At 40.0% G+C, this 12,664-nt stretch overlaps 1 protein-coding gene across 4 annotated transcripts in view; it reads left to right on the top strand.

Moving 5' to 3' along the window:
* ttc3 (tetratricopeptide repeat domain 3) overlaps positions 1 to 12,664 on the top strand; it is a 177,868-nt gene that overhangs the window by 62,760 nt on the left and 102,444 nt on the right. For all 4 annotated transcript variants that reach the window (XR_012098877.1, XM_073044993.1, XM_073044992.1 and 1 more), the window contains exons 22-26: positions 3,632 to 3,696; positions 4,736 to 4,875; positions 5,919 to 6,230; positions 8,354 to 8,605; positions 9,596 to 9,642. Coding sequence is in view for 3 of the 4 variants with exons in the window: in XM_073044993.1 (XP_072901094.1) it covers positions 3,632 to 3,696; positions 4,736 to 4,875; positions 5,919 to 6,230; positions 8,354 to 8,605; positions 9,596 to 9,642 (816 nt within the window). In the remaining variant the exon portion in view is untranslated. The remainder of the gene's footprint in view (positions 1 to 3,631; positions 3,697 to 4,735; positions 4,876 to 5,918; positions 6,231 to 8,353; positions 8,606 to 9,595; positions 9,643 to 12,664) is intronic.

Raw genomic sequence — 12,664 nt, 5'->3', positions numbered from 1 at the left:
CGATAGCTTCTTTTAAGAGGCTTTTAGATAGGTACATGGAGCTTAGAAAAATAGAGGGCTATAGGAAAGCCCAGTAATTTCTAACGTAGGGACATGTTCGGCACAACCTTGTGGGCTAAAGGACCTGTATTGATTTTCTATGTTTCCTATGATAGGGGAGGCTGGCAGCTCACTGTTTCAATGTTTCTGCAGCATCACTTATTCGAGTTCCCCTGACTCGAGAATCAGTAGACTCTCTGTCATTGTCACAAGAGAGAGAGATTGCTCAAGTGTGTGGGCCTCCACAATAGCTGAGCCCACTGTCTTGATGTTTCGATCTCCCGCATTGCTTCATTAAGCAACATCAACGAATAGTCAGGTCATCCTCAGAACCACACCCCAAAGGTGCCTGTCTTCCAAGCTTCTCCTGGAGATCGGAGATCCCGAAACGCAGGCAGCTCGGCACATTCTGAAGAGGAAGAACCCACCATCCATGAAGGATGTAGTTTGAGCACAGCTGTAGATCATGGTCTTCGTCAGAACCCCAGTCACCTTGAAAAGGAAAAAAAATTCCCAAGAACAGAAAATTTAAAATGTTTCGCGGATGAACTCAAAGAAGTCGCCCAGGTCCGCAGGAAGCTGAAGATCACATTTGGCCCATCGAGTCTGTTCCGCCACTCCACCATGAGCTAAACTATTCTCCTGTCTAGTTCCAATTTCTGGCTTTTTTTCCCATGTCCCTTGATACCCTGACTAATTAGATACCTGTCGATCTCCTCCTTAAAAAACCCTCAATGATTCGGCCTCCACAGCTGTATGTAGCAATTAATTCCATAAATCCACGACCCTCTGGCTAAAAAAATTTCTCCTCATCTCTGTTTTAAATGAGTATCCTCTAATTCTAAGACTGTGACCTGTTGCCTTGGACTCACCCACCAAGGGAAACAGCCTTTCCACATCTACTCTGTCCAACCCTTTCAACATTCGAAATGTTTCTATGAGATCCCCTCTCATTTTTCTATACTCTAATGAATACAATCCAAGAGCCGACAAACGCTCCTCATATGTTAGTCCCTGCATTCCAGGAATCATCCTCGTGAATCTTCTGTGAACTCTCTCCAACATCAGCACATCCTTTCTAAGATAGGGGGCCCAAAACCTTGCAGACAGTATTCCAAATGGGGTCTCACCAGTGCCCCATAGAGCCTCATCAACACCTCCTTACTCTTACACACTATTCCTCTTGAAATGGATGCCAACATAGCATTTGCTTTCCTTACTTCCGATCCAACCTCGTGGTTAATCTTTAGGGTATCCTGCACTAGGACCCCCAAGTCCCTTTGCACTTACGATTTTTGAACTTTCTCCCCATCTAAATAATAATCTGCCTGTTACGTACCCCGTAACTGGGTTAACAGACCAGCAGAAATGGAATGATACGTTGGAGTCTGGTGGTACTGTAACTAAAGGTGTTTATTAGTAAACTACGCAATACAGTATCAAAAAAATGCCAATATACATATAAATCAGGTTAGCAATGATAAATACAGAAGTGCAGGAATAAGGATCAAAACCAAGCTCTATCCAAGTCTAGGGGTAGATTTTGTCATAAGAGAATATAGAGTTCAGTTCAGTTCATGCTGAGGTAGTTGTTGTTGTGTTGCAATGTTGGAGAGAGAGAGACCGAGCAAGAGATGAGCAGCTGCAGCAGGCAAACCTTCCGTCGTCGTCGTCTTGTTCCGTTGTACCGTTGGGGTCACCGGTTATGACCCTTCCGTACCAGGCTAGACCATTCTTCAGTGATGGACTCGTCACCCAGGCAAGGGCGGACACACACACAAGTCCCCACCGGTCTGCCTTCATCCACCGTGCTCCGGACTGATTCTCCTGAATCGATCCTCCAGGCCCCCACCTTCCTGTGGGTGCACAACACTCTTTCAGTGTCCACTGGTGTGTCTGAAGGTGTCTCCCCAGACCCATCTTTTATCCCCACTGTCGGGGTATCAGCCATCCATCAACTCCACGTGTCCATGTCCATCAAACTAGTCCACTCCCTGCTGTCTCAGCAAGAATGTTAACAAGCAAAGAAGTGTCCTTGCAGCAAAAGATTGTTTACCTTTCCATCAGTGAAGAAGCCATAATACTAAATCATCCATCTCTCTCTCTCTCTCTTATCTGTAGCAGATGCCTTTACCTCTGTTCTTCATCTCTCTCTCTCTCTCTCTCTCTCTCTCTCATTAGCAGCATAGTTCCCGGGGGGGGGGAGGGAACGACAGCTCTGGACCCCATTTCCATCTGGTTTGTTCAGCACACATAACACTGCCCGATTGTTGCTTCTTCCAAAATGTACAACCATACATTTCTCAACATTGTATCTCATCTGCCATTTCTTTGCCCACTCTCCTAAACTAACCAAGTCTCTCAAAAACCTTTATGTTTCTTCAACACTATTTGCTCCTCCACCTATCTTGGATTCATCTGCAAACTTGGCCTCAAAACCATTTAATCCATAATCTAAATCATCGATATACAGTGTAAAAAGAAGAGGCCCCAACACCGACCCCTGTGGAACAACACTAGTAACCGGCAAACAACCAGAATAGGATCCCTGTATTCCCACTCTTTGCCTTCTGCCCATCAGCCAATGCTCCACCCATTCCAATATCCTTCCTGTAATTCCATGGGCCCTCATCTTATTAAGCAGCCTTTTATGCGGCACCTTATCAAAGGCCTTTTGAAAATCCAAATACACAACATCCACAGCCTCTCCCTTGTCAATCTTATTTGAAATTACCTCAAAAAATTCCAATAGGTTGGCGAGGCAGGAACTTCCTTTCATGAAACCATGCTGGCTTGGGCCTATTTTGTCATGCACCTCAAGATAATTCATAACTTCATCCTTGAGGATCAACTCCAATAACTTTCCAACTACCGATGTCAGACTAATAGGCCTATAGTTTTCTTTTTGCTGCCTCCCCCCTTACTATGTTCTATGTTCTAAAAGGCCATTGCGAATTTCAAAAATAAATTATTTAAACTACAAGCTGTTGAAAATAACTGATCACAGGCAAAATCTAGATAGAATGCCTAACTACTTTCAATAATTTCTAATAGAAATTATTGCAGTGACATGTTACTTCAATTCCTTTCTTTGGAGATGCTGCATGACCTGGACAGCATTCTAGTTTTTCCTCTTTTTGCATGAGATTAGATTTAACTCCTTGATGCATTCTAGCATTTGTGGCTGGAACTACAACTACGTAAGGATGCTTTCAAAGCAAATTTTTCATACAAAATACTTAGCAAGCATAGAATAAGGAAACAGTGGGCCCATCATTTGGATTGGTGATCCACTGGGGGGTAGTTGACCCTAAAATAAAAAAAGGGAAATACTGTAGATACTGGAAATCCAAAATAGAACAATACTGCAAACATTCCATTCAGGCAGAATGTGCAAAACACCCCTCTCCTTTTTCTCACTATTACTTTGATCCTTTGATTATCTTACTGCCCAAAACTCTTTTTTTCTCAGCCTTGAATATATATCATGACCTGAGATTTGCAGTCTTCTACATTGAAGAAATTTCACTTGTTAGACAACCACGAATTAAATTTAAATCATTTACATCTCAATGCAAATTGTGTTTTTCAGTTTGAGGCTAAAATAATGAAAAACAAAGAATCCTCAAAAGCAGTCATTAAACAGAAATGCTCAAGGTAATGTTCGTTTCTTCATACCAGTGTTTGTAAAATAGATTTTTCTCATAGAAATCTCCTTGCAGTGATGTTTCTAAATAAATTGTTGAAGTCCATCTTTTATGCAGCTGAGATTTATCTAACATTAATTTCTTTTCACCAATGGATTCAGAAAGGCCCTAAGAAACCATTTAAACACAAATGTGTAATACTCACTGCTATTAAACTACTCAATGCTAAAAGAATTAGTTGCTTGTCACCTAATGGAATTATGTCTATTTTGGTGCTTTTCACAAGTTGACATACATCAGAGTTTCTTTGATGTTGAACTGAATGATTTTCCATGATATTGAAAATCAAAAAAGAGCTGGAAATCAGAAACAAAAACAGAAATGCTAGAAAAACTCAACAGGTTATGAGCAATACATACAAAATGCTGAAGGAACTTCAGTCTTGGCCCAAAACGCTGATTTTTCTTTTATTGCTTTCCATAGATGCTGGAGGAACTTCAGTCTCAGCATGAAACATTAATTTCTGCTGCCTAACCTGCAAAGTTCCTCCTGCATTGCCAAATCTGCAGAACTTCCTGAGGCTATACTACATATATGGGAAGGGAAATAGTCAAACTTAAGGGCAGTAAATTGTGTAGTTTAAATCTGATTGCATAGTTTTGAATATTGGTTGACTCCATCTATTTAAAAATTGGTGCAATGTTAATATTTGTTTTCTTTATTTCAGCATGTATAATACATGCTTTGATATTTAAATGACATCAATTTTACAGTACTTTTTAACACTGCCAATTTAAAACTCTTCCAATTTTTCAACTGTTTCCCCTTTTAAAGAAATAGACTCGAGCACTTTTTGCTGTATGTTTTTCCTTTAAGTTAATTCTTGTTTTTCTTGAATTGTTAGTATTTGGTCTTTTTTTTCATTGTAACTACAAACCTGAAATAATCATTGCTCTCTATGTTTCTCATTGCTCTCTTATGTTTCTCCTTCTGCACCATCCTATGCCTCTGTCATTGCTAATCATAATGTGATTTTTTTTTATCTGTAGTGCTTTGAAGTTAAAGATTAAGGAAGATCGTAAACAAACCAGAAAATTAAGAAAAGAAGCATCAAAATACAATGCTGAAAAACAAATTAAGGAAAATACTGAAAAGAATAGTAGGATTGAAGAAGCCAATTCTAAAACGGGTAAAAAAAAACCTGACTCATAATAATTCTTCACCTTATCAACTAGACCTTCTTATAACCTGACTTAATAAATGGGCATGGAAAATTCCAACAATAGAGGATCAGTAATATGTTGAATTCCATTATTTATTGTTTTATTATTTAGAGATACAGGCCTTTCCAACCCAACAAGCCTGCACTACCCAATTACATCCACATGACCCATATGTTTTGCAGTGTGGAAGGAAACCAGAGCACCCAGATGAACCCCATGTGGTCACAGAAGAATGTACAAGTTCCTTCCAGACAGCAGCGGGAACTGAACCCATGTCGCTAGCACTGTGAATCCCATTATGCCAACCGCTGCACTACCATGCTGCCGTGTAATTATGGCTAGTTACAATATTAATTTGGAGAGATAATGTGAAAAGTACATTTTTTTGTTTGAGAATTCCTTGATTTTTGCTCTTAATATAGTGCATTCTAACAAGATGCAAAAGGTATCATCATATACAAAACGCTGAAGGAAAATGTTGCCTGGAATGGGGGGGCATGCCTTATGAGAATAGGTTGAGTGAACTCAGCTTTTTCTCCTTGGAGTTGACAGAGGATGAGAGGTGACCTGATAGAGGGGTACAAGATAATGAGAGGCATTGATTATGTGGATAGTCAGAGGTTTTTTCCCAGGGCTGAAATGGCTAGCACGAGAGGACACAGTTTTAAGATGCTTGGAAGTAGGTACAGAGGAGCTGTCAGGGGTAAGTTTTTATACAGAGAGTGGTGAATGTGTGGAATGGGCTGCCAGCGGCAGTGGTGGAGGCGGAAACGACAGGGTCTTTTAAGAGATTCCTGGATAGGTACATGGAGCTTAGAAAAATAGAGGGCTATGGGTAAGCCTAGGTAGTTCTAAGGTAAGGACATGTTTGGCACAGCTTTGTGGGCTGAAGGGCCTGTATTGTGCTGTAGGTTTTCTGTTTCTTAAAATCTGCAGATTTTCTCTTGTTTGCAAAAGGTATCATGTATGGTTTACTTCATTTTATTCCTCGGTTGCCGTTTATTTACAGGTCAATCTTGGAATCCTTTTGGTGATCGAATGCTGCAGTTGATAATTAAAGAGAAAGAAAAATTAAAAGCTGGAGAGTGGAACGTTTCAAATCTACTTCAAGAATTACAATCCGACGGGGTTCTAAGCAAAGAGGAGTGTGATAATATATCTGCAGGTGCCTCCAAACCATGTCAAGTTATGGGCCAACTTCTCGATCTCATTGTGCAGAAGAATAACAGAGTAAAGACAAGGGCATTCCTTTACACACTTACAAAATGCCAGGAAGTTGACAACAAACTGTTAGATTGGATTAATTGGTTAAATGATGCAGGTAATATAATTGTGTATGCAAACCTGCGTACGTATGTACGGAACACGTTATCTACATGCAATAGAACTGAAGCCTCCCCAGAGAGTTAATTTGTGCAATGATGAAATGAAGTAACGGGAAAAATGCAGAAATGAAAGCAAAGGATCTTGTGAGCTAAGAACAGGTGTAGCATTCTTTGTTGCCCTTAACCCTGCTGTGCCACTGAATAAGATCACAGCTGAACTGATTCTAAACTCCATAAGACATCCCTGTCCTCTCATGATAACCTTTCGCTTCCATGCTCTTCACTTATCTATGTACTTTAGCCTTAAAAGACTACTTAGACCACCCTTTGAAGAGGTATATGGCAGGAATGGAGAACTAAAGGAGAGGACTGTTGAGTATAAAAAAATGTAGGGTGATGTTTAAAGTAAAAATATGAGAAGGCAGTCAGGTGCTATGAAATACCATCTGGTGAACAAGGTTAAGGTAATTCAAAAGATTTTTACGAATATAATAAAGGTGAACAAATACCTAGGGAAAGGGCAGGGTCCATTAGGCTCAATTGGTGCATGGAGCCAGAAGGTTAAATGAATATTTTTCATCAGTACTCAGAAAAGCAACTGACTTTCTAGCTGGAGGTTTCAGAAAATGGTAAGGTGATATTCTAGTGCAAGCGTTAAGTAAAGCTGAGGTCCTCAGTGACGTAGTGAGCTTAAAGGTGGATAAATCACCAGGACCAGGGTGATATTTATCCCAGACTGTTGTGTGAGGCAAGGGAAGAGATTGCTAGAGATCTGGCTGCGATTTTTAAATCCTCGCTGGCCAATAGTGAGGTACATAATGACTGGCAGACAGCAAATGTTGTTGCCCATTTCAAGAGGGGTTGCAGAGAAAAATTATCAAAGATTGCCAGCACGTCTTTGTCAATGGCAGTTCTTGTCTGACCAATGTGATTAAATGTTCTGAAGAGGTAACAAAAATGTATAAATGCAAGAGATTGCAGATGCTTGAAATTTTGAGAAACAAACTCAAAATTCTAGAGGAACTCAGCACATTAGGCAGCATCTATGGAGGGGAATAAACAGTTGACGTTTCTGACTAGTATAGCTCAGTAGTACTAAGTGTTAATCGATAAGTGGAAAGACATAATACACAGTACTGTGCTAAAGTCTTAGGCACCCTAGTGATATATATGTGCCTAAAATTTTGCACCGTACTGTATGTTAAGAGGTTTGCTCTAGATCTTAACATTCTTTTTAACAGTCATTTTAAGCAAAAATACAGTGTGGTCTTAACTCCACAATGTTAAGCAGTTAATATCTGTAACTTCTGTTATGAATAGATCTTTGTCAAGGTCACACATAGTGAATATTTCAAATGCTTCAGGGCAAATTGCTCAAATTGAGATGCGGGAGGTAGTTCTTTTCAAAATAGTCTTGCAAAGGAATTAGGATAAAACCAGTATAGGTTTTTATTTTCTGTAACTGAAACAAACCGTCCAGTATGTTAGAACACGAAGTTTTTTGATGTGATATAATGCTGCTTGCTGCAAGAGGTGACCTGATAGAGGTGTACAAGATGATGAGAGGCATTGATCGTGTGGATAGTCAGAGGCTTTTTCCCCAGGGCTGAAAGTGGTTGCCACAAGAGCACACAGGTTTAAGGTGCTGGGGAGTAGGTACAGAGGAGATGTCAGGGGTAATTTTTTTACTCAGAAAGTGGTGAGTGCATGGAATGGACTGCCGGCAACGGTGGTGGAGGCAGATACGATAGGGACTTTTAAAAGGCTTTTAGATAGGTACATGGAGCTTAGTAAAATAGAGGGCTATAGGTAAGCCTAGTAATTTCTGAGTTAGGGATGTGTTCAGCGCAACTTTGTGGGCTGAAGGGCCTGTATTGTGCTGTAGGTTTTCTGTTTCTAATTTTGAGAATGAGTGAGGGAGGGGAAAATTAGTTTTCTGTTGTTAAAATCATAATGTGATATCAATCTAAAATTATCAATTAACAGTCCTAGAAACTTTAAAAGAAAGGCTTTTCCAGCAAGCTTTTCAGGAGAGAAATAACTAACATGTAGAAAGGAAAGATGGATAATTACATGGAGATGATCACTTTTAGTCTACAGTATTTATTTTCTTCTACAGGGCGTGAAGCAGCAGGATTGTTCTTGCTTCGTTATTCGAAATTCATAGAGCAATTGGACTTGGACTGTCTACTGAACTTGCTCAAAGTATCTGAGATAGATCTACCACTATATAACAGCACCGAAGACATTGTAGAACAGTTGAAACAAGAATCACCCACTAAAATCCGTAACTTGATCTGGACATTGGAAGAGAAAAGAGAGCAATTTCCTTCCTTGCATAATCCTTTAGATCAATATTTTAATGCAATGGGTATGTATTTAATTAATTAATTGCATAACTAATTAAGTTACCAAGATTAATTATATGACCTATTGAATTCTTCAAGATATTTATTGTTTTTAAAATGAAATTTGGTAACATTGTGAAAAGAGCAGAGGACAAGGTGGCTTTGAATTGTGATTTTGCTCACAATAATTAGAGATGAAATTATATTGAAATTCATTATAATCCAGACTCTTTCCTTGCTCCGTATCTGGATGCTCGTTTTGGCATTCTAAAACGTCTAAATTAATCCAGTGTTTCTCCCCCTCATTCACACTTTGGTACATTAATGGATAGTCCTGCTGCTTTTTCAGTATTTCCCTGGAGATTAGAACCATGGTCCGCCGATCAATAATCAAAGCACTGAACCCTTTAGACCTCAGCTTTTATATGCTGTTGTCATAATCAGACTCATGAAAGTTTTATTTACCTTCTGCACTGAGTAAATATGCCAAGTCTTGAATCTTAGGAGGTCATTTTGAATGCAGTAGCAATTGAGCTATTGCTTTATTTTTTCCTCTGTTGATGCTTGGTGTGTTCCTGTTTGCTGTTTTGCCTACGGATCTGAATCCTTTTTCATTTTGTGCATGCCTCCTCTGTGGGAAACATTTCTTTCTGTTGAGATGTTTGTTTCTGCTTGATTAATAATTGCCATACAACTCAAAATTATTTCTGTTTTGTAGTGTCTCTTCCTGTTATGCTGCCTGAAATACCATAAAAGTGTCCCAGAGAATTGCATAGAACATAAAAGGGAATAAAATTTACTTAGTTATTGCTAGTTTTGTCAGAGGAAGGTACTTTGTAAAGATAATATTGTTTTGTTGCTATTGTAGGCAGGATGTCAAAATGTATAGGTGTAAACTTAACACTGAAGCAGCAATTTCACTTTATTTCTTTGTTTTTGTCTGATCATGTTACCGTTTTGTTTGCCGTTATTTTTCCAGAAAAATTTTGACTTTTTCCTCTTTATTTATATAGATGCTCCTTGTACTGTACTAAAGAAACAAGAAAATGAAGAATTACTTGTAAGTTGCTTGACAAGCGTTCCTTTTGAAATTTATGTCAAATGAAAAAACTGAAGTTGAAATGATTCTTATGGTACTTGCCTCTTAGATTACTGTTTCATTACTGTAAAGTCACATTCATTACCAATAGACAACTCTGGTTCCCCCTGGAGTAAATGTGTAATGCTGTTAGCTGGTTTTGGAGAGAACTCTGGTTAGATTTGGACAGATTTAATGTGAGGTGAGGCAGATATATTTACTCTGGTTTAGAGAAAACTGATGAGAAATTACAAATCATTTATTAAAAAGTTACATTTATCTTCAAGATACTCTAAAGTGCTTCACAGCTTTCTAGTACAACTTGTGTATTCTAGGGAAATCTAGCAGCTAATTTTCAGGCACATTTGGAACCAACAGCAATAAAATAATGGCCAGATAAGATTTTTTGGGGTCGTTTAAGGGGCATTTGATGACCAGGAAATAACATAAGAAGTAGAAGCAGTTGATATGGTATACAAGGCAGCACTACATAGAAGCATAAAAAACCTACAGAATACAGGCCCTTCGGCCCACAATGCGTTACTGAACATGTACTTACTTTAGAAATTACCTAGGGTTACCCATAGCCCTCTATTTTTCTAAGCTCCATGTACCTATCCAGGAGTCTTTTAAAAGACCCTATCGTATCTGCCTCCACCACTGTCACTGGCAGCCCATTCCACGCACTCACCACATTCTGCGTAAAAAAAAAAAACAAACAAACAAACAAACAAACAACTTACCCCTGACTTCTCCTCTGTACCTACTTCCAAGCACCTTAAAACTGTGCCCTCTCATGTTAGCCATTTCAGCCTTGGGAAAAAGCCTCTGACATCCATATGATCATTGCCTCTCATTATCTTATACACCTCTATCAGGTCACCTCTCATCCTCTGTCGCTCCAAGGAAAAAAGGCCGAGTTCACTCAACTGATTCTCATAAGGCATGCTCCCCAATCCAGGCAACATCCTTGTAAATCTCCTCTGCAACCTTTCTGTAGTTTCCACATTCTTCCTGTAGTGAGGTGACCAGAACTGAGCACAGTACTCCAAGTGGGGTATGACCAGAATCCTATAAAGCTGTAACATTACCTCTCAGCTCTTAAACTCAATCCCACAGTTGATGAAGGTCAATGTAACATATGCCTTCTTAACCACAGAGTCAACTTGCGCAGCAGCTTTGAGTGTCCTATGGACTTGGACCCCAAGATCCTCCACACTGCCAAGAGTCTTACTATTAATACTATATTCTGCCATCATATTTGACCTACCAAAATGAAACACCTCACACTTAGCTGGGTTGAACTCCATCTGCCACTTGTCAGCCCAGTTTTGCATCCTATCAGTGATCCACTGTAACCTCTGACAGCCCTCCACACTACCCACAACACCTCCAACCTTTGTGTCATCAGCAAACTTACTAACCCATCCCTCCACTTCCTCATCCAGATCATTTATAAAAATCACAACGACTAGGGAATCCAGAACTGATCCCTGAGGCACTCTACTGGTAACCGACCTCCATGCAGAATATGACCCATCTACAACCACTCTTTGTCTTCTGTGGGCAAGCCAATTCTGGATCCACAAAGCAAGCTCCCCTTGAATCCCATGTCTCCTTACTTTCTCAATAAGCCTTGCATGGGGTACCTTATCAAATGCCTTGCTGAAATCCATATACGCTACATGTATTGCTCAACCGTCATCAATGTGTTTAGTCACATCTGCAAAAAATTCAATAAGGCTCATAAGGCACAACCTGCCTTTGACAAAGCCATGCTGACTATTCTTGATCATATTGTGCCTCTCTAAATATTCATAAATCCTGCCTCTCAGGATCTTCTCCATCAACTTGCCAACCACTGAATTAAGACCCACTGGCCTATAATTTCCTGGCCTTTCTCTACTCCCTTTCTTGAATAAGGGAACAACATCTGCAAACCTCCAATTCTCCAGCACCTCCCCTGTCCCCATTGATGAAGCAAAGGTCCTTGCCAGAGGCTCAGCAATCTCATCCCTCACCTCCCACAGTAGCCTGGGGTACATCTCGTCTGGTCCTGGTGATTTAACCAACTTCTTGCTTTCCAAAAGCTCCAGCACATCCTCTTTCTTAATGTCTATATGCTCAAGCTTTTCAGTCTGCTGCAAGTCATTTCTATAATTGCCAAGGTTCTTTTCCATACTGAATATTGATTGGAATGTACCTACATAAGTATCCCCTGAACATTTGCCACATTTCTGCCATACATTTCCCTGAGAGCATCTGCTCCCAATTTATACTTCCAAGTTCCTGCCTGATAGCTTCATATTTCACCTTACTCCAATTAAACGCTTTCCTAACTTGTCTATTCCTCTCCGTCTACAATGCTATGGTAAAGGAGATAGAAGTATGATCACTATCTCCAAACTGCTCTTCCACTTGTGTCAGGAAACCTTCCTGAACACACCTAACAAACTCCACCCCATCTAAACCCTTTGCTCTTGGAAGATGCCAATCAATATTTGGGAAATTAAAATCTCCCATCACGACAACTCTGTTATTATTACATCTTTCCAGGATCTGTTTCCCTATCTGCTCCTCGATATCCCTGTTACTATTAGGTGGCCTATATAAAAAAAAAACACCCAGTAAACCTGTTGACCCCTTCCTGTTCCTAACCTCCACCCACAGAGACTCCATAGACAATCCCTCCATGGCATCCACCTTTTCTGCAGCTGTGACACTACCTCTGATCAACAGTGCTGCGCCCCCACCTCTTTTGCCTACCTCCCAGTCCTTTCTGAAACATTTAAAGCCTGGCACTCTAAGTAACCAATCCTGCCCTTGAGCCATGCAAGTCTCTGTAATTGCCACTTCTCAGTTAATGGTAGGGGTACATGGCATAAAAAAGGTTGGAATCTCTGCTCTGGAACCACTGCTCTAGAGTTTACAGAGAATGATATGAAAAACAAAAAGCATTCAGTGAGCAACACGAGGAAATCTGCAGATGCTGGAAATTCAAGCA

The sequence above is a fragment of the Hemitrygon akajei genome, chromosome 5 (assembly GCF_048418815.1).
Source record: "Hemitrygon akajei chromosome 5, sHemAka1.3, whole genome shotgun sequence".
In the NCBI taxonomy this organism is placed as follows: domain Eukaryota; kingdom Metazoa; phylum Chordata; class Chondrichthyes; order Myliobatiformes; family Dasyatidae; genus Hemitrygon; species Hemitrygon akajei.
The sequence above is the reverse complement of the archived record's forward strand: the minus strand, read 5'-3'. Positions and strand labels throughout refer to the sequence as shown.